This window comes from Stylophora pistillata, chromosome 4 (assembly GCF_964205215.1).
Source record: "Stylophora pistillata chromosome 4, jaStyPist1.2, whole genome shotgun sequence".
Lineage (NCBI taxonomy): Eukaryota > Metazoa > Cnidaria > Anthozoa > Scleractinia > Pocilloporidae > Stylophora > Stylophora pistillata.
In genome coordinates, this window is record NC_142522.1 from 3,416,397 (window position 1) to 3,439,106 (window position 22,710).

Here is a 22,710-nt window from a genome sequence, read left to right on the forward strand (position 1 = left end):
TCACGGGTCAGTATGATGCGTGACTTCCGGTATTTGTAAACATTGCAGTTTCTAATGAGGAATTTTCCCTGACTTCTAGATTTCTACAACTGAAGAATAAAAAACTATTTCTAGTTTTGTAAACATATACAGATGTCTTGGAGCCGTTTTTATGGAATTTTTTACCCTATTTGACTGTGTCTGATAAAAATAAAATAAAAAAAAAACAAAAGCGGAACACGTAAAAGCATGAATAATCCGACTGAATAAGTGTAGCTCGTTTGCGTTGATGTTTAATAGTGCTACAATGAAAAGTTTCCAAATTTTAATTGTTTTCGTGTAACGCCCCAGACTAAGAAACATCATTTGTCTCTTAATTTTCCTATGTTCTTGTGCAATTGAGTGCCCTCGTGTGAACGCCTTAAGGGACTAGTCCCTGCTACCGGTCCCCTCGTGCAAACCCTTCAAAGACTTGTCGCCGGGACTAGTCACACGGACTAGTCCCTGCGACTAGTCCCAGCGACCAGTTTCATGCGACTAGTCCCCTCGTGTGAACTACACATTTCTGTGGTCGCAGGGACCAAAATTTGGTCCCTGTGACTGGTCGCATGAAACAAATGTTTGTCCCCTCGTGTGAACTGTTTGTGCGACCAGTCCCTGCGACTAAACGGTAAATAAGCCAATCACGGGTCAGTATGATGCGTGACTTCCGGTATTTGTAAACATTGCAGTCTCTATGAATTTTCCCTGAATTCTAGATTTCGACCTTTTACGGTCATCTATCATTCCACAGTTCGATCATGGGAATGAGCTTGAAAGACATATTCCCGGAGGAGTTGCGTTCACCCCGTGAGGGTGAAAAAATTTTCGGAATGAGTGAAATGTCTGTCTTTCGTGAAAAATGTTTTCGCAAATGTGGAATATTAATCGAGAGCGGTTGATCGTCTTTAGGAGAGATGTAACTTCTTGAAATACTTGTCGGTTCCTTTTTTTATATTATTATTTCATTGTCACGTAGCCGAGGCGAACTCACTCAGTTGTTACTCATTGACTCTCATATCGACTCCTGCCTTGTCACGTATGTTCTACTCACCACGAGATTCACTCTGTAAAGTAAACTTTTGCTATTTTGCGGGCCGGTATTGGATTGTTCGTAAAATGTATATAAAAATATCAATAATGTATGTCAATCTGTCTTGTCATATTTTCCCAACAGTTAAACCCTCAGGGGTCTCCTCCCAAGTGTAGATAGGCACTTCACCCGCCAGGTCTTGATCCAACACTGTGTTTGAGAAAACTGTCGCTTATGGAGGCCTTATGTTTTACTCGCCCTGAACTCGTCCTTTATTGGGATAAGTAGTTAAAGGTTTTTTTGGACAGGTTAAGTTTTCAGTTTTCCATCAAGACAAAACTGTTATCGGATAATCTGACAGATAAACTTTTTAACCGGTACAGGACCAGGTTGATACAGTTTTAAAAGAGAGATGGTGAGTGCTTTCGTTTTGAAGGCTTTTTAATTAAGACGTGGTCCACTCCACATGTCCTCAAATCCAAACAGCAGACATCTGTTCTAGCTCTAATAACAACGTTGCTGATCAGACTAGTCCATCATGAGACCTCAGTCGTCAGTACAGTGTCTTCTACATAAGAAAGTAGAGATAGAACGTAGCAGGAAACGGACGCCATGTTGTGTTCCTGCAACCGTTTTGAATGAAGAGAAGTCTGGTAACCACAAGCCCCAGGAATTACTGCGAAAACTCCGGCTTGCTAAAATTTTCTGTTCGGGAAAGCTGTTGCCACTTCAGCCCAAACCATTCCAAACCGCCTCCCGGTTACAGTAAAAACCCGCATACAAGAACACCCATTCTCGGGGTTCAGGCTGATTGGATTCTTATATATCGGGTATTTTAGGTGAAATCAGCCTGAAAGTGTTCTCAAGTGTTCTTACTTTTTTACTTTTAAAAAAAATGCAAGGAATTTACTAACTATGATGAAATACATAACTTTGAGAGAAAATTAATTCCAAATACAGTTGTTGTACATTTGCTATACGCAGCAAGTGAAATTACTAGCATTTATACAGAGATCTTAGTGCAATACCACAGTAAACAGACACTGTTTGTTCTATTAAACTGAAAAGGGAAGAGTTTTTATATATAAGAACAATTTTCAATTTTCAGGCTGAATGTGTTCTTATATATATGCTCCTTTTTAAACAAATTTCAGCCTGGGTGTTCTTAATCCACATGTTCTTGTATGCGGATTTTTACTGTTGCTCAATTGGTTAAGCACCGGACTGTTGTGCGGGAGCCTCGAGGGTTCAAGCCCCGGCCGAACCAACACTCAACGTCTTAAAATAGCTGAGGAGAATGCACTACCTTTCTATAACATCAATAAATGGATAGACATTCAAGTCTTCTCGGATAAGGGCGAATAAACCGTAGGTCCCGTCTCCTGCATCTATAAATTAGTTAATTTGGTTAGGCAGGGGACGTTAAATAACCCACTCACGAGATTACTGTGATGTGGTCTGGGCTGTTTACTGGGCATTGGGGGGAGGGGGCATCTGTTAGATTCGCCTTTAATTGATTGTGAACTGCTTAGCAGTCTGGTGAAGTCCCCCGCACAGTGTTGTGAAAGCGCCATGAGCTCAGGATTTGAGCGCTATATAAATAAAAGTTATTATTATTATTATTATTATTGAATATCAAGCGATTGTTACCGATTACATATTGCACCAAAATGTCATACATTCTCGTGTATTAAAACTCGCAAAAATCATTTTGCTCATCAACTTGCCAAGCGTTTTTCATGCTATGAAGCCAGGTTGATCTTTGAGTCCTTTCCTGAGAGTTATGTTGCAATGTTTCAGCTGTATCATTTTCTTTTCTTTCCACAGAGTTCATTCGTCGTGAAAGTCCATATTTTTTGACACGATCCGCGACTTTGGAGAGAGATGCCAGTTTTAAATCTATTCTAGACAATGCTGAGAACAACGGAAACACCAAAAGGTATTTACGAATAGTTTTCGCCCACATTCCGCTTTTCGTCGCGTATATAATTGGCTTAACTGCACAGTGGCACCACATTATCCACTTAGCAGCCGTTTTGACATCATTCGGAAAAGGATCAACCTGCAAACCGTCCAATAGCATCATAAAGCACGCTGGGAAAACTTGAAGTAGACTTGTTCCGATCACAATTTTTGATGTAGATGCTGACTTCGCGTAAACGTTGATCGCCATCTTCTGAGCGTTCGATAGAGACACGGGGGAGATTCTATGTTTGTTTAAGTGGATAACCCTGTTTATGCGGTAATAACTGTAAAATATGAAAAACAACGGCAGGACTGCGAAAACTGTTATCACAAAAATCACACAAAACAATTGAGCGCCAAGAACAGGATGAGAATAACGTTTGGCACACACGTAGAAACCATGAAAATATACCACTTGCACATGATTGGTTAGTAAGGGAAGCCATGGGAATGATCCAAGGAAACTGACTATCCAAGCTACCAAAGTTAGTTTTATGGCATCCTTTAGATTTATTGCACGGCACGAGGGTTTGACAATCACCAAATACCTGTCAAATGCAATAATAACCAGCTGCAGGACAGTTATCTGCGTGAAGTACAAGTTGAAGAATCCATTCGCAGCGCAAAACTCAACCCCAAAAATCCACCCATCGCAGCCAACAGATACTAGGGCGAAAGGGATAACCAAAACGCTTGTGCCAAGATCCACAACACTCTGGCTCGCAATCAAAACGTTGGTTGCTGTTCTCATCCGAATATCAGCATAGATTGCGTGAACGACGATGGAATTTCCTACAAGCGATGCCAGCATTACTAAAGTTAATGGCATTATTTTAAAGACTTTAGAAACTGTCGATGAGGTCACTGCGCCAGCTAAGGTATGGATGAGTATTTCCTCTGCTGAATGGTTGGTTTCCGTGGTGTTGAAGATGTCCATTTTGTGTGGTCACGGAAAAAAAAATTGTGCACAAGCTCCTAACGCTATCTTGGATGTGTTCTTTCTTTACTCTGCCCGCAGTCTTGCCTTAAGCTCACTGTTGTCTGGAAGGCAAAATATTCCGTGAATTAATACTACTATATAAAGGCCTTTTTGTAATGGATGGTGTTTTTATTTATCTTGGAGATAAATTGAGTCTGAGGCGATTATGCTCTGAGGCTTTGAAGAATTATTTTTTAAGGTAAACAAGGCAAATCACTCGGATTAAACAGGCGTAGCACATGGGACAGAAACCAGAGTGCCAAAAGAATTGAGATAACTCGTCACGATAATTCATTAGGTGTAAAGAAATTAAAGAATTTGAGCATAAAAAATGAAAAACGATTTCTGTGGTGAAACTAATATTTTTCCTGTCTTCTTCTGAGGGGTATGACGAAAATCTGTGTAGGATGTTAAAGTAGATCTTAAGACGAATAAAGATTCCAAGTCTACTTTTGTACAAAAATAGGATTTTTTTTTTAAGACGTCCTCTCTTTTCTCACTTCACATTTAGGTTGTAAAAATAGAAATCCGCCCGGTTATACATTGAAGACTTCAAACATTGAAGCTAATGTATCAGATGTCCGAAAAATCTTTTTGAAGTTACTAGTCTAATCACAGACAAATTTATGATCTGACAGTTAGCTTTAATTGGTAATTTTGTCGTCTAATTTGACGCACGAGAGGAGTTATGTATTTCTGAGGGATCTCGTGCATTGATGAATCAAAATCATTACGAGGAACAAATTCTATCTCATCCATCTGTACTATAGGTTCGCTCGTAGAAGTAAAATCAATCGTTCGTGCGCCCGATTACATCTAGTTGTTCTTTGAGGTTTTAATATACCCTCTGTCACAATTAATTGTTATTTTGCTGATCAAATTCAAATACCACCATGGAGTAGATCATACGTCGCAGATATAAGAAGCCGGATGTGGTGTGTGGTAAAATGCTGCCCTCTTAGAAGAACGTCAAAACAAAAGAGCCGCGACTCTTCAAAAGAAGACTGCTAATGGACTAGGACTTAAATTGCACTAAATCTGCCGATAATGGGTTATGTTTTCATCACGAAACCGGAGAAAAAAACCCTCTGAAATGAAAAAAAATAGCGGCGTATTTCTGCATTACTATACATGAATTGTAAAAAATATTCTGTAAAGCAATTGAAATAAATTTGCTTGTTGAGCGCTGGAACTGTCATTTTTTTAATGGCAGAGACAAAACATAGCCGGCATCATTTATAGTGTTAATGTACAGTATATATGATTATACTATGAAATAATGTACAGCATATATGATTATGACTAGGAAATAACTGATTCTTACAATTTAAACTACACCCTGACCCTGCACAAAAAAATAAGAAGAATTGAAAGCAGCTTGTAGTTTAGCATCGCGTTTAAAATAGTCTTATTACTGTTCTACTTACGTAATAATGTTTGCTTGCATCACAAAGTTTATTTAAAACAAAAAAAACAGCTCTTCGGATTCAAATGTTTCATATATTGTAAGTTTTAACTGAGTTGAAAAAGCAGTCTAAGATATTTTACAACAGAAATAATTACTATGTAGATGCCATATTTTTACATCAGTGTTACAATTTTTTCTGGTTTGGCTTGATCTTAGTCGTCAATTCGCAGTTTGAGAGGTCGACGATTTTATAGAGTACAACCGATATCAAAATTCAAATGAATAAAGTCTGATAGTTTCTAAATAAACTGTTAGGGGCTGCGTCGGTGGGGGTAACGAAATAATCTGGATATATCAACAAAGTTGAAATGGTAAATAAAAATTGTCGCAGCAGTATTAAGAATAGCTCAACATCAAGAACCATCGTGTTATCTTACCTTGAAAGTGTTCTCCTTCATACCAAGCGCTCTCGGCCTATTTTACAGTGTAATTTAAACATTTTCTTGAAGTTTTTACAGCCTTTTTAAAGCATGGGCGGCAAAACAACAGTCAAAAGTGATTGAAAAGTTTTCCCAATCGAGTCATATTCGAGGTTGAGCAGGACTTAGCGGCGAGTCGAACTTCTGAAAGCAGCACAGAATGTTCTAAAGTGTTCGCTTTACTGTACATTTTGGTATAAATAATCGAGTCGTAAATGATTAAAGAGTATACATGCGTAAGTCCTTTTACTTGGAGGACAAAGTAAACTCTAAAAGATGTCAGTAAACACAATTGGCTTCGTTCACCGTAAGCATTTCCTGCGTACGCCGGCAAATGTTGATAGTTTGTATGAGGACGAAGGTACCACGAAGAACTAAAATTGTTTGATTGCTCTTGTAGAAGCTTAAAGTGGACTGCACTATCAGGCCTTCCTTTTAAATGTAAACCATTAGATCGCAGATATTGCAATGAATCATGGACCATCTGACTAAGCAAGTGGCTGACCAACTAATAAAAGTCGGGTGCATTTTCTTTCTTTCTTTTTTTTTCATTTTTATTTCACTGCCATGACCTTTTCTATAAAACTAACCTAGTGAGTTTGTTCAGGTGGAAGAACGGGCGCTTTCTCTTAAGGATAGTGTTAATTTCTGTCTTGTTCGGTAAGCTTGCTATTTTTCTACGACATCCTTATTTAAGTCAACTGTGTTTTCTTAGAGCTGATTAAGTGAAAGGAGACCCTGAATTCAGCGGGCTTATTATGGAACAGACAACATATAACCTTCTGCTAGGTTCCGACCTCAATAATGCCTTCAGAAGTATCCGTTTCACAAGCAAAATGAAGATATTTGGTTTTTCCAATTAAAGCGTTTTGATACTGACCCTCTTCTATCCACAATACTGCATTTTCATTAAAAAAAATCACAAAGCATTTTTGTCTATCGTGCACACTAAGACATCGGAAAACGCAAATGGAAATGACAATATGTGACACATTTTTCTACTATTTCAAAGACCTCCATTCTCACCTCATCATACAAAAGACGGGGCAACGAAAAGGTAAAACAGAGAAAATAGAAAACAAGGAAACGAGAAAACATTGATGAATAAATTACAAAAAGAAAGAAAAAACCATGCGTTTTCATAAACTTCACTTTTTAAACCGTTATCGAAAGGATCCGTTTTCATGAGCGTTTTGAAATTGATGATAGGAAAAAATGCATCAAAAACTAGTGTTCTCGAACTAGTTCCTGCGGATGAAGCCTAAAACAAACGTGCATCATTCGGAACCCTCGATTTTTCCATAGTTATCCGCCCAACAGAGGGAACGCAACAATTGATTGGGACATCCTCGCTTGGAACAACTGTATTCGAAGTCTGATTGATTATCTTAATAAACGGTTAAAAGGAATAATGTCAAAACAACTTCCGGGGCTAAGATCCGCTAAATGAACACCATTGTTCGCCTTTTAGCGAAGCATTCGCTTCTGCGCAATCACCTGCCAACAGATAACAACCTCATGAAAATAAGCCTGAAATAAAATTCTAAAATGATTCGAAAGGAGTCAATAGATTTCCATGTAAAATCTACAAATCATAGAGGCTGGAAAACTCTTGGTCCTCGTGGGAAACGGCGGGGAACGTTACGTAACTAATAAGTTGAATGACGGTGTGCCTGACTGTACGTCTAAACAAAAAAACCAATGAATAAAAATAAATGAGTTCGTTTGTAAAAGTACATTTCCACGCGCAGTTTAGGTTAGGTTTGAAAGATGTCAACGTAACTTACATCGTAGAGTGTGTGGTTCTTGTGTCGGCAGATGGTGTGAAACTTCCGTAAATGATATTTCTTTGAAGTTAAAAATGTCCCATTGTACCGGATCAATTTTTCGCATTCAGGGGGAAACAGCTTTAGATCCTTTCTTGATGCAATCCTTTCATTTTTCTATTCTCAACGGGGATTATGCTTTAAGTTCAGGGAAAAGCTTGCAATAATCGCTAAAGAAATGAGAAGCTATAAAAGCTAGCGTTTCTTCTTGGTTAAATATCAAGCTGCGCCTTAAGCACGGAACTATACGTTATGCGTGGACAAAATGAAACTTGAATGGCAAAAAAAAAACGCTTAGTACATTTGTCATTGTGTCACGTACAAGTTTTTTATATTGAACAATGCAGTTAAGTTGACACACTACTTCTGTTTGTTTTTCGAACCTTATCAACCATAAATGTTTGTTTACAGCAGTAAATTACATACGTTAATTACGATTGAAAGACTTGTAAAATTTGAATAGACTTGTTCTGTAATATCCATTTTAGCCGTTCTAACAATTTTTGCATTGACGTCAACAAATTATGTTTTTTTTTTCTCCTTGAAAGTATAAACGCAAAAGTGAACACCATGTAAACAATATACTGTTTAAATCCTGATGTACATCACACACAAAAAAAGGAAAAAATAATTAGCGTACTTCTTGCAGGAAACTATTTGTAGGATAATGTCACCAAAAGAAAGCGTCGGCTAAGTGATGTCCTGTTTTTTTTCTTTTTTTTTTTTTTCAATGAGGTAAGTCTCGAAAGAGGCTTAGTTAAAGGAGTTGCTGAAAAATTAAAATTTTATGTAGATGAAACATCTTTATGTGGATAGCTATATACTATTTCAAGAATTCTTTAAACTTTAAGTAGCTAATCTGCCTTGAAGGATTTGATCTATGCTTAATTCGAATGTACACTTTTTGCAGGAATATATTTTCAATGTAATGATAATTCAAGGCGTTCTCGCAGTAAAAGGTGTTAGCGTGATAGAAATTGCATTATTTTTAAGGTATTAATAATTTAAAACGCTAAGGCAGTTTAAGGTATAGGCACTATAGAAGTTATATTTCTTTTTTGGCAATTGAGAAATAAATTTCCTAACGAAACTGACCTTAATTCAATTTTTTTAGATCGCCTTTGATAAGAAAAAAAAGAAAGAAATTGAAGGACATTTTTTTTTTTAATAAAAGTGCATGTAAATACGAGAGTTCAAAGTAAAGGGCTTGTTTTATTAAAAAAAAAAAAAAGGGTTTCATAACTGAGATAGGGCTCGAATTATTGAAATTCAGCGCTACCCAAAGCAATGGCCACCTACCGTGAAGCGATTAATTGTTGATAAAACATGTAAAAGATGTAGTTCATAATTAATTCGTGCCTGAATTGAAAATTCGATTCCAATCCAAAAAAAAAAACGTACCCTCGTAGCTGAAACATCATCCTTTACATGGGAACAGGTTTATTCGATTCGACGTTAATTAGTTTTGTTGGAGTCGAACAATTTGATCAGGAAAGCGAACGAAGCCATCTACATCAGTCGCGAACGGCGCACAGTGGCATATGCATTTAAAATGCCATTTTGAGCAAATTAGAGTTTCTGGTGGAGAGGTTTAATGTTACGTGATAGAATAGATTGATCGCATAAAATTAAAGAAGTTCCAATAAACGTAACTTTTTACCGCATGTCAACAAGCGTACCAGCCTTAGTCACTACTTAACACTCTACAAATCCGTGTTCGGGTCCTGGGCAGAAATAAGCGAAAAGAAAGAAGAAAAAAAACACATACCTCATTGTAATTACAAAGTTGAAAATTTAAAAACGTATGTATTCCTTACTCTGGGTGCATTCGTTCCAAACACACGATAGTCACCAACATCAGGCGTAAAACTTTCCATGCAACTGAAGCGGCGTGGCCGTGATTGGTTCTCCTTTGGCGGGAGAACGATATAACCAAAACTTGACAGATTAAAGGCACAGTCGATACCAACAAAGCTCTGTGTTTAGTATGGAAACCTGCGGCTTAAACTGATAGCAGCACGATAGCCACTTAATTGGCGAAGGAAAAATATGGCAAAAAAGATTGTTTTTGAAAATGCGAATTTGTGATATACCCCCTCCCCCCCCGCCCCCACAGAGTTATTATTATTTTGCGACGGAAGCCTGATATATTTTTCGTCCTTTGTTAATCAAAAAAAAAAAAAAAAAAAAAACAGCGCAAGGTGTTTTTTCAAAATTCATATTTCGTTATGCATTATGTCGCCAGTCTGTGCCATATTTCATTGTTAAGCCGCTCATAAAACTGAGCAGAACAGACATGTTGCCATATGTTTATCGATTTTATGCAACTTTTGTTTGTGTGATGTTTGAAAAGAATAACAGTTTCTTTCCCTTACAAAACGTCTCATAGCTATATAAATATAACTTTAGCATGTAAACGAGTGCTTGAGGAGTATTTGATAAAAGCCCGACCTCCTTTCATCGGGAGTTATCGCTACGTTTCAGTGAATTCTGTTAATTTGCTGAAGGAAAGTCCAGCGATCTGAGTGTTGGGATTCTATATAGAAAAAAAAAGCCCAGATATTGCGAAATGGGGATACCCAAACGAGGCCCACCACGTGATCGCCATTAGCACCAAATGCCTTTTTTTTCAGTCAGTCAGTCAATGATCAGCCCTTATCGCATTTACGCCCACTGTACGAGAACTCAGCGGACTTTGAAGTTTCGAAACGAGGCTATCGGGTCACACAGATAAAATTTTCAAGTAAAATCGAAGCAAACGGCTACGTTTGGAGGCATTTTTATTCATTTTCTTAAGGATACAGCCTGTTCTCGTTATGGTTCGACATTGTATTGCGTACGGGTGTAACAGTTTATTCAGTGAATGGCAACTGACGTGATCCACAAGATTAGGATCGAAACCGCGGTCTTGCCAAACACGTTCAACTATCAAACTAGAAGCGAACAAAACGCACATAAAAAACCTCTCAAATAAAGAAATTAGAAACGATCAGATCAATTTACTGACAAAAGGGCTTAAATTCATTCCAACACCCGCTACAAAAGAAAAACAGATCAGACAACAACTATTGTGTGACTTTGATCAGTTCGCAAGGAGAATGCGTCTGATTTACATATTCCGAGGGGAGGAAAAAAAAAACCCATCCCTGCCACGTCAAATGTACATGGATACTACTAATACAAAAACAGGAGCCCTTGAAAGCTATTTAGAAGAGGTTAAAAGTGGCCTTTCAGAAATATAAATTATAAAGCCAAAAGATAATTTGCTTCCCGCCGAACGTAAGGCGCTGAGGGCCTTGAAACGCGACTCTGAGTTAAACCTCAAAAAGGCCGACAAAGGAACAACAACCGTAGTCATATGCATGAACAAACGCGACAAAATTTTGCCGTTACTTTCCGAAATAACAGCCATTCTTTCAATATTCCTTTCGTGATGCCAGGGCAATTACCACTATGAATTTTAACCTTTTCCACGGCAGAAACAAACATTGTTTGCGTACGGGTGTAACAGTACGGGTGTACGGGTGTAACAGTACGGGTGTACGGGTGTAACAGTACGGGTGTACGGGTGTAACAGTACGACATTGTATTGCGTACGGGTGTAACAGTTTATTCAGTGAATGGCAACTGACGTGATCCACAAGATTAGGATCGAAACCGCGGTCTTGCCAAACACGTTCAACTATCAAACTAGAAGCGAACAAAACGCACATAAAAAACCTCTCAAATAAAGAAATTAGAAACGATCAGATCAATTTACTGACAAAAGGGCTTAAATTCATTCCAACACCCGCTACAAAAGAAAAACAGATCAGACAACAACTATTGTGTGACTTTGATCAGTTCGCAAGGAGAATGCGTCTGATTTACATATTCCGAGGGGAGGAAAAAAAAAACCCATCCCTGCCACGTCAAATGTACATGGATACTACTAATACAAAAACAGGAGCCCTTGAAAGCTATTTAGAAGAGGTTAAAAGTGGCCTTTCAGAAATATAAATTATAAAGCCAAAAGATAATTTGCTTCCCGCCGAACGTAAGGCGCTGAGGGCCTTGAAACGCGACTCTGAGTTAAACCTCAAAAAGGCCGACAAAGGAACAACAACCGTAGTCATATGCATGAACAAACGCGACAAAATTTTGCCGTTACTTTCCGAAATAACAGCCATTCTTTCAATATTCCTTTCGTGATGCCAGGGCAATTACCACTATGAATTTTAACCTTTTCCACGGCAGAAACAAACGCCGATTCCAGAGTTATATGGTCAGACATCGAGTGTTTCTGGTGTTTCTCGAGAAACGTTGACCCGATAGCCTCGTCCTGAAACTGTAACTCCGCGGACCCTTTGCATTGCAGACACAAATGCGATAAGGGCTAATGATCATAAGTATCGATTGTTTTATCTCAGCCGGCCTGTTGGAAGGGCTTGAATTACGAGACAAAGCACTAAGATGTCAACAGAAGCTAAAGTGAGTGTGCGTTAGAAGTTACTCCATAGCTACACAAAACTTTGTGCTAAAATGAGACGGGTATGTCAAGCTAAGGAGTACAAAAAAAATATAAATATATAGATAAATAAATAGTCTTGCCCAACTACTTTTATTTGAGAAACTGTTGTTTGTAAATTTTACAGCTATACAATGAGTTTAAACCAAGTTTGCTGCTTATTTGATCAATATCATGAAATTTGACGCACCAAAACGACCTTTAAAGGGGTTCGTCTTCCCTTTTCATCGTCGATATATGAGATTGATATTTGAATTAGCAGAACACGACTACCCTTTAATTGTGTCATTGAGCACTATACTATGGTTTTATATTTACACCTTTTGGAGTAACCTTGCACTGGGAATAAACACTTACACACAAACTGTTGTCAGACGGCCGGCTGTTGCGTACAACCTGTACAACCCGTACGAAAACAACATTTACGAATAGTTAATGCTTTGAGCTCCACTTTCATCGTCAGCTTTCACGTATCTTCTAAACGAATGGTAATTCATTCTCGTAAAATAAGAACTGGCTCATCCAGGAGTGCTGTTTATAGCTAGTAAAGAAACTACATTCCACCGTGGGTAAGAACACTGAATTGTTAGGGAAACTGGTGAGTATATCGTTATGATTATTGACTAAAAGATGTAATCAGATTATGAAACTTTACGCGTGAACATAAAAGTAAAGACTCACGTACTGTGGACTATTATGCCAAGTGCAACTTCAAACAAGCTTTAAATACCCCCACCCTTTTACTGGAAACTCAATTCTATTTCCTTTCCGCTGTGCACTTTTAGAAACAGTGCTAACGCAAATATTAGTGATGGACCTGGGCAGACTTGTCTAGGACATTGAATCGAGGAATTTACCCAGATGTCCTTTCTTATCTACAGTTTTCTACATCTAGAACTCGTGAGACTCAAGAGACGCGAGTCCTAATATATCTGGGTTGGATCTTTGACCACAATGTTGGCCATGAAAAGTGTTCGCGCGTTGACGAAGAAATACTACAAAAAGCAATGCGTTATAGCAATCAATTGCAGGTGTATTGAATTGAATCTGGATCAAGATTATGAACAGTAGTAAACGAAGAAATGACTCGTTTATCAGTTCTTTAGCACACTAATCTCTTGTAGGCGTAGCAGAACACATCTGTGCAAAAATGAACATTAAAACTTTGTTTCACTGATCTGTGAAAGGAAAAGAGAAATAATAGCATGAGTTATGATCTGACTCTTTCGTTTATCAGCATTGTCGTCGTCATCGTCATCGTCTTCGTCGTTATCATGACGATTATTATCTTATCAGCTTATCAATTATGATACAGAGAGCGATAGACGGACAATGCAGTTTTGGAGGAGATTTATTTCTGGTAGCTGTTCTTTCGTTCACTTCTGATCATTCATTGCTCAGAAAAACCGATGTAAAGAAATAGAACATATGATACAAACACAAGGCAGAAGTAAATCAGCTAAAAGCAAGATTTATGTTTTATTATTCGTCTCTTTCTCACCCAGCTTTGGAGACTTGACGATATCGATCTGTGTTGTACCCCGCCCTGTGCAGGAGTTCCTCAGAAAAGAAGAAGACCTCGCTATACAAATGTTTTTCCACTTGTCTTACTTCCTTTTCGTATTTATTACCCATGCACTCCAAAGATGTGGCGAATTTTAGAAAAAGGCAACTTAATTTTTCTGTGCATGTTACCGGTACGTCATTTGTTGAGAAGCAGAAAATAACTTACATCGAGAGGTGAGCTGGTACGAAGTCTTTTCTCTTCCTCAATGAACTCACGTGTAGGCTTATTTTCGTCAGTTCTACCTCCGTTGTTTTTATTTTTGACGAGGTACTAAATGAATTAATAAACAATTAATCAAATAAATGGAGGACTTGATGAATAACGGAATTAATTTTTACACGAGGAAAAAAATTAAGGCCGTCAAGTGATAAATCTACGGGCTGGATATATCGAGGAGGATAGATAGCTATTTCGTGATAATCGGCGATTATCGTTTGTATTACTCTTGCACAGTACTGTAAAAGAAGGAGGAAAAGGACAAAGATCTCGAAAAGAATGACTAAGGGGAAGACGAAGAAAATATGGGGGAGAGAGAAGAGGGAAGGAGGAAGAACGAGGAGATGAAGGGAGAGAAGGAAAAGACGAAGGTGAATAAGACAGGAAAGATGTAGAGAAGAAAGGCATCGGGAGGGGGAGGTGGAAGAGAAGGAAAAGGAAAAAGAAGATGCAGAGTGGAACGTAAAGGGGGAGGGAGAAGAGAGGAGAGGAGAAAAGAGGAGAAGAGAGGAGAAGAAAGGTGAAGAGAGGAGAAGAGAGGAGAAGAGAGGAGAAGAGAGTAGAAGAGAGGAGAAGAGAGGAAAGGAGAGGAGAAGAGCGGAGAGGAGCGGAGAGGATAAAAGGATGAAGGAGGGAGGAAAAGGCAAGAGGAGGAAAGCAGAAGGAAGAGGAAAGAGGAGAATGGTGGAGGAGAAGAAGAAGAGGAAGAAGGATAAGTAGTTGAAGGAGGGAGAGGAACAGGCTGAAGAATGGAGGGTTTCATGGGAGAAGAAAAAGGAAAAGACAGGGAGTGAGGACAGATGGCGTAAAGTCTTTACTCACCGCAATTATGGTTATTGAAACAACGACGGCCAAAATCCCACAGGCAATCCCTATGGCAATATAGGTTCTTTCCAGCTCTGTAAAGCCGGTTGGCTTAGGTGGGGCATCCTCGCCCTTGGCCTCCACTTTTTCGATCTGTTAACGTAAATATAATTAAATCATAAGCCCAAAGTTATCCTGCAAGGTCAATATAGCAATAGAGAGCACTTCTTATGGATGAATAATTAATTCCTAATTGATAAATAATAACCTTCTTGGGATTTTGGTGGAACACAGTAAATCACTCTTCTTTGGCTTGTGATTTAACAGGCTTTTCCCGCCTTCTCATAAGACCACACACCTGGGTCAATAAAGCCCGTAAATCGACTGAAAGAGCAGTATAGTACCCTCTCTCGGAACCAACCATCCTCGGAGACCCAGGGGCAGTGAGTCGATTTCAAGTTAAGGGCAAAAGAGCCCCTGGGGACATTGTCTCACAAGACTAGTTCCAAACGGTCGCAGTCGTTCTGGCATCTGATTGGTGCCAGAAAATCTTTGTTTTTTTCTGCCCAATCAGAGGCAAATGTCGTTTAGAGTCCTTTCGTGTGTTTCAACACGCACATATACAACATGCTCTATTGCTCACTATGTTTCTCTCGGCCGTGCGAGGAAGCTTTGCGCGAGGTGAAAAGTTTCAGTCTCAGCACACAATGTAAGAGAAATCGTTCAGATTGTCCGCGAAATCTTACCGGAAATTATACTGAATACTTTCGCAGGTATCACAAGAGAACGAGTTTAAAAGTTTGCGAGGTTCGTATAAAACATAATAGTTGCAGGCATTGATATGTCGCTTTAAACGTTCCAATCCCGTGAAGTTATTTCGTCGCACGGGCCACACAGGTGTGTCAAGCAACTGGCGCTTACGTAGCTTTCTGTGCGCGCCAAATTCTAATCGTTGCTTTGTAGTAAAGTCTTTACAATATGGCCAAACTTGCAGAGAACGTTAAGTACGTGGACGACCTCCAGCAAGCGCCTAAAGAAAGCTTAGCTGTGTTTCCGGTGAGTTAATTAAAATCTGAACAAAAACTAATCATCGAGAACATCGTGGAAAGGAGATATGTTTTCGGACAGTTACCGAAGGGGTTTGAAGAAAGTTAATCTTTCAACTCCTGCGTTGAGTGTTCAAATTCTTGAGCTCGAAAGGCCACGGATCCTCTTCTAGTCCCTTGGTCATTGTCACTTCACCTCTTTTGTCGATTGTTGAAGACCAAGTTAATTACCTTTGATCATTGGGAATCGATGCTGCTTTCATTGGGGAAAACAAAACCAAAGACAAAGAAATATTGGATGGAAAGGGCGAGCTTGCTTTATTGCAAATGTCAGCTTAGTACAGGGTTATCTACCCACATCTAATAAACAAAAGTTTCCACGTTTAGCTTTTCTTTTTAATTTTTCAAGCGAAGATTAGATCAGATTTTGGCCGGGCGTGCACAAAAAAATGCGTTAGCGCCAGTTGTTCGACATACCTGCGTGGCCCATGCGACGAAATAGCTTCACGGGATTGGAAAAGTTTCAGTGACAGCAAATTATACAAAAAAATCTTGAAAGATTTAGGCTTACATCTCATCTAACGTTTAAAGCGACATATCAATGCTTGCAACCATTATGTTTTATACCAACCTTGCAAACTTTTAAACTCGTTCTCTTGTGATACCTGCGAAAGTATTCAGTATAATTTCCGGTAAGATTTCGCGGACAATCTGATCGATTTCTCTTACATTGTGTGCTGAGACTGAAACTTTTCACCTCGGGGAAAGCTTCGTCGCACGGCCGAGACAAACATAGCGAGCAACAGAGCTTGTTCAATATGGGCATGTTAAAACACACGAAAGGACTCCAAACGACACTTCACTCTGATTGGGCAGAAAAAAACAAAGATTTTCTGGCACCAATCAGATGCCAGAACGACGGCGACCGTTTGGAACTAGTCTTGTAAGACAATGTCCCCAGGGGCTCTTCTGCCCTTAACTTGAAATCGACTCACTGCCCCTGGGTCTCCGAGGATGGGAACCAACCAGATCACAGGATTATACATATATGCAAAATATATATGCAAAATATATATGCAATACATACATATATATTAGATAAAGCTCTTTGGCATATAAAGTTCTGCTTTCATGTCCAAATTGAGCACTGTGGGATGAGTCATTGCCGCTAGCATTGTGCAGAGCTCACTAGGCTCTTCTAGTTTGAGCACTCTGGCATGGCTTAGACGATACCACAAGTGTGGGATAGTTTGGGGATCCATGTCAGTTCTCCCCCATCCTAGCATTAGCACTGCACTGATGAGGCCCAGAAAGCCGAAAAAGTACTGTCTGCAGTTATATATATATAAAGGAATTATCAAGAAATAAAGTTGTTTCACTTATCCTTGGAGTGCTCGATGCAGAAACGTGCAGAGCAAAATACAAATGTGAAAGAAGGAAATTATTACTACAACGAAATTATTACTTTTTACTACAGTTGTAGTAAAAAGTGGGCCTCCCTTTTTTAATGCTTGCCGCATTGCTTCTTTGCAATTGGTTACGCCACTCATTTTAACATATTTAGTATTCTTATCCCTTAGTTTTCAGGGTTTGTTTCTTGTATTTTGTCCATTGCTTTCTTTGTAATTAGGTTTTTTTGTTATCTTTTATTAGCACCAGTTCATTAGTCGTTATCTGTAATTACGTAATCATTAGCACTTCGATCCTATTTCTATTTAAGGCTCTTTTTTTATTTCAAAAGTTGTAAATAACTGAAGGTCTCTGACCGAAACGTGTTTTTATAAAACTTTTTATATTTTTTACGTCAGAAGTTGTCCATCCTCGCAACTTTTAAACTTTCTACGTTCGCGTTTGCAGTGAGGTTTGGACTGCGAATCGTTATTGATCCTCCTGGCGCGGTGCACCTTTGTTGGCCTGAGAGATCCACTAACGACTATATATATATATATATATATATATATATATATATATATATATATATATATATATGTATGTATAAATTTGTGGAACAAAACGTTGCGGAACATGCCCCTATTTAAAACAGGGTAAAGAATTCACCTTCTTCGCCACGAATGAAACATTTCGGATGAAACATTCGATGAACTGCACATCAACAAACTTGATTTACGTAATAACATGTGCAGGATGTGGACATAATTATATAGGAGAAACGGGTGATGTCATGAGGAATAGTCAGTGACAGTCCACAAACAACAAATTAGAGACCCGCAAACACGTATGCTGGAAGCCAGCAAACATATTGATGAATGTGCTGCGGGATTGACCCCTCAGTTCACTATCTTTCCGTTTTACAAGATTCTCGGCCCTTCTGAGGTCATGAGAAAGAACAAAGAAATATCTTTTATTTCTAAATATAAACCCGTTCTTAATGATTTGAAATTACGCTAATTGCTCGCGCGTGCTTCGAATTACAATAACCATTGCAATTACAATTAGATCTGTGACGTAATAAGTCAATAAACACACTTTGCTATGCCTGAACAGCCGCAACAGCGGTGAAACGCGTAGCGCAAAAGCAAAGAGAAAGAAAAAGAAAAAGAGGACTTTCATTTTCCCTTTATTTTATTTCCAGCACTGCACTGATGAGGCCCAGAAGGCCGAAACAGTACTGTCTGCGATTATATATATACATTATTATATATAAATATACATATATATACATATACATGAGGACAGGTAGCAAAGGCAGAAGAACGAAACAACAGTTAGTAAACATGCCAAGCGCTGTAATTTGCGTTATTATAACGAGTACAGAGACGAAAAACCGCAAAAATAAGGAAAAAAAAGCGAATGGACGGTCCGAATTTTGAAAGCTTACACGCTCAGCTGGTTGTAAACTTACGTACGGTAACAAAAAATCAAACACAGCTAACACTCGAATAGTTCATATAGTTTCGTGTTTTGAAACAAAACAGAAGCAGTCAGATACGACAAAACTTGAAAGTACATCCAAACTGCCATAACTGTTAAAATTCATACAAAACCATAACGATGTCAGAGTGACTGCAGTCATGCTGAGGTCCATCGCGGCTAGCTCATCATGGCGATTTCGGTCATTGCAGTGAAGCAAGCCCCAGAAATTACATCGGCCGCCCCTCGAGTGAACTGAACTAAGAGCTTGCTCTGATATACTTTCCGATGCGTTGAGTGGAAGGCCACTCCAGTCACGGCAGCCAACTTTTACGGCGCCGTCATTCAGAGCAATCTTCTTGCTTCTGTGAATTTGACTATCGTTCACTCATAAAACACTCGCCTCGAGCAGTTTATTTTCTAAATGTCACGTCACAAAAACTTGCGCGTTTTTATGAGGCACAGCATAACACAGCATACACGCAAATGCTACAAAAAAGCAAACGCATGCACAAACACACACGCAAACGCTACCAAATATGCAAACTCATACGAGCACAAAATGAAATTCTGCTATTAAAAGTCCTTCTCTATATTTTCAAGTCAGAATAAGAAACTTCCAATTCCTTGAAAACGTGACTTTTCTTTCTTATTTCTCATTTTATTACATTACATTAGTTTTTAAAGTATTGACACGCTACCTGAAAACTACTTGTAATTTAATAATCTTTCACAAAAAATAACTTTTAAAGTTAAAACGAGAGGTATTTTCAGTTAGCAATTACCTTAGTCACTGTGACTCCTATTTATTTAAAAAAAATTGTTCGTTATGAACAATACTTTCAGTAAGATTTCTGAGTGTTTTAAAGAGAATATCCTCACTATTTTCATTCATCTCGCACGGTGTGTTTACCATACCAGCAGTGTTGTTCATTCCAACGTGTACGTGCGCATTTTTCCCATTTCAATTGACAGGCGTCAGATCGTGACAAATACTAATTTTAAAAATGTTTCAAGGTTAACGTGGAAGCCTTTAAATAAATAAAAATGTTTCGGTGAAGCCTCGCTCTTTAATTTGAATACCCTGTGTTTTTCTTTATTTTGACTCGCCCTACTGGCTCGTTAGAAAACGGCACAACTCGTAAAAAATACTCTGCGATGCTACACAACAAAACTTCTAATAAGATGATGATAATAATAATAATAATAATAATAATAATAATAATAATAATCATGTATAATAAAACCTACCTTTCGCTGAAAAAGCGGTCCAACAAGTACTCCAAGATTATTTTCAGTTAAATAATGAAGAGTCTCGAACGCTTTTATGGTCGCATTTTTATCGACTGCATCGTAGGTTCCGCCCGACTTAATGATGTAAAACTTAATCGAAGCTTTGTCGACGTTGTTCTTCGGAGGACAGTTTTCGTCAAAATTGTTTAAGTATATCTGCGAGACGTTGAGGTAGTGCCCGTATTGGTCCAGCACTAAATCGGCCATTTTTGTCTTGAAATAGGTTTCTAAAAGACAAAACTCAGACCACGTGTATTTAAGATCCATTTGGATGTATACTGTGGGTAATGGCTTGGAAGCTCCTGCAAGAAAGAAACCGTTACGAAAACTGAAAAACGCCAATATCATCGAAAGCAGACGTAAAACGGTTCGGGCAATGAACCACTTTGGATCAAAAAATTTATTTCAATGTTGTAAAAACGCAGCTGATTTTCCTATTGTTTTCGTATCTGTATATTTGTTTTGCTTACCTATTACAAGGGGCGGTGCGAGCGCTAAAACACCGAACACCAAGATAAGATCAGTCATTCTTAGTTCAAGCCTTAAAGGGAAAAATGTTAATAACAATATTAATAAAAAAAAATCATGATAACACTGAAAATAAAAGTAATATTAAAAACAATTGCAGTCGGACCTGGAAGAACCGTTTAAGAGAGGTCACCGCTTAATAGAGATGAAAATTACAGCGATTAAGGGAAAAGAAATTCGGCACTTGGGCATGCGACTGCAAAATTCTGTGCGACCGCTTCTAAATACCGTGCCGTTCAACACAGGTTTGACAGTATGGCACTGTTAAAATCAGTTATTATACTATGAATAGATTTAAAAACAGCTAAATAGAATCAAAACGAGGGATTAACAGTCAAGGTTAACAACAAAAAAGAAAATAAAAAAAGGCCATACAGTTTATATTCTTATTTTCATCGCCGTTGTTATCCCTGAACACTGACGACCAGACTGATAATTAAAAATGGCTGAATTTGTCAAATTTTCCGAGATTTCTTTTCATAAAATTAATTTAAAGAGACTTCATAGCTGTACACGTTATCCGACTTCACAACAAGCTGACACCTCTCGGATTGTTACGATGTATAAAGTGTGCGATGTAATTTTAAAATGTACAAGAATGATAAATTCAACGCGCAGCGGGTATTCTGTCGGCCATATATTGCAGCAATAACAGAAAACTGGTTGTTAGACGCAAGGCCGGTACACTTATGCAGGACAGAAATTTTTTTGACAAAGACAATTCAAGTATTGATTATCATACAAATGAACCATGGAAACCAAAGTGTTTCAGGGACCACTTCACAACAAAAGGATAACAACAAAAGTCTGACTGATCTGACTAACTGTATTTAAAACGTTTCGAAGAACTTTCTTGATCATGACGGTAAAATCTTGATCAATTCGAAATAACACGTTGAAGAAACAGAGCTTCAATACGGCTCAACCTCAATTTTATTCTGTTTATAAACCGAGTTATTTAAATCTCCAATAAATGTACAAAATCCCAGATTTGGCGATTAACTACTTGGTACGGTGGATATTATTTGCGGCTTTGGTTCGACTAATGTGCAGAGAATGTAAGAAAAATTTAATTGTTAATGAATATGGTGACACACAGACTTTGCCTTCAAAATTTCAATCTCTAATTTAGAAGAATTTTTGATCCCTTCACTAAGACAGGTGACGTACATAGTCCCGTTCATTACCTTTGAAATATATTATTTCTTAAAGTGATTGCACAATACCGGTCAAGTTTAATCACAGCTTTCTCTATCATTGTTTACCAGACGTTAGGAGGAAAACGTTTGTATTTAACACTGAAAGATACATTGGCTATTTCAAACCCCTCGTAGTTAAAGCTGAATACGCGAAAAGTTTGTTAGGTTGCAAATATGAAGCCTGTTGGGTTCGAGTTCGACGATAAAAGGCACTGATCTTTTGTCACTCAACATTTGTATGAATAAATACAACTTCCATCATAGTGACCTAATCATTTTGTGAGATGTGATATCCCGTTTAATTAATCAGTGCATAATGCGCTTGAAGACAGAATCGTTCGACCAAATAAACTTACTAGCTTTGAACTTTGCAAAAGATGTCTTTTGCACCGTAAAGATTTTGGTTTTGATCGTATTTTGTAGGCGTAGTCGCAACTAATTACTTGATCAAAATATTTGACAAACCTTTGAGGTTTCGTAGATATAACAAGCCACTTTCTACCTCAGGTCAAACTCCTGCCAAAAACTTGTTTATGTAAATTTTGACTCCGTGTGTTGTTAGGTTCGTGAAAGAACTTGACCGTGGGAACATAAGAGTTTTCCTTTTTAAGGCACAAATGTATTCATATTCTCCTGATGACAATAGCAACGTCAGAGATTACACCAGTTGTTATGCAAAATGGCGCAAAATTTCTCTAAGTAGACAAATAACAAAACGCAATTTCAATCAGGAAATTCCATGGCCTTTTCAACCCATTTCTGTCATACATTGGTGTTACAATGCTAAATCAATAACAATTAACAGTGCAGTGCTTATTAAAAATTTCAACCTGGCAAGGAAAGAATAAATGAACATTCTAGATCTTTTTACTATTACCATAACAAAATAAGTCACGTTTCTGTGCATCATCTTAGATGAACTTTCACCAGCTATGTGCGTTAGGAGGATGTTAATATCTCTGTAATTATCC

General features: G+C 38.2%; 2 protein-coding genes across 2 annotated transcripts; both read right to left on the reverse strand.

Annotated features, from left to right (window-relative positions):
• Positions 1-1,294: 1,294 nt before the first annotated feature.
• On the reverse strand, positions 1,295-4,217 carry LOC111321699 (G protein-coupled receptor 135). Its single transcript, XM_088755804.1, has one exon. The coding sequence runs from the start codon at positions 3,951-3,953 to the stop codon at positions 2,742-2,744; it is 1,212 nt and encodes a 403-aa protein (XP_088611930.1). The 5' UTR covers positions 3,954-4,217; the 3' UTR covers positions 1,295-2,741.
• An 8,060-nt stretch (positions 4,218-12,277) lies between these two features.
• LOC111321771 (uncharacterized) lies at positions 12,278-22,485 on the reverse strand. Its single transcript, XM_022924736.2, has 6 exons — positions 22,205-22,485; positions 20,483-20,553; positions 19,971-20,314; positions 14,821-14,955; positions 13,948-14,052; positions 12,278-13,393 (listed from the first exon to the last, which is right to left on the reverse strand). The coding sequence occupies exons 2-6, from the start codon at positions 20,538-20,540 to the stop codon at positions 13,373-13,375; spliced, it is 663 nt and encodes a 220-aa protein (XP_022780471.1). The 5' UTR covers positions 20,541-20,553; positions 22,205-22,485; the 3' UTR covers positions 12,278-13,372.
• Positions 22,486-22,710: the final 225 nt, after the last annotated feature.

Excerpts from the sequence above, each read along its gene's own strand:
- LOC111321699 (XM_088755804.1), bottom strand. The coding sequence starts at position 3,953 with ATGGACATCTTCAACACCACGGAAACCAACCATTCAGCAGAGGAAATA.
- LOC111321771 (XM_022924736.2), bottom strand. The coding sequence starts at position 20,540 with ATGACTGATCTTATCTTGGTGTTCGGTGTTTTAGCGCTCGCACCGCCC. Across the intron at positions 14,053-14,820 it reads TTTCAATAACCATAATTGCG|TACCTCGTCAAAAATAAAAA; the intron begins GTGAGTAAAGAC and ends TAATTCATTTAG. Across the intron at positions 13,394-13,947 it reads GTACCAGCTCACCTCTCGAT|ATCAGTGAAACAAAGTTTTA; the intron begins GTAAGTTATTTT and ends TTCCTTTCACAG.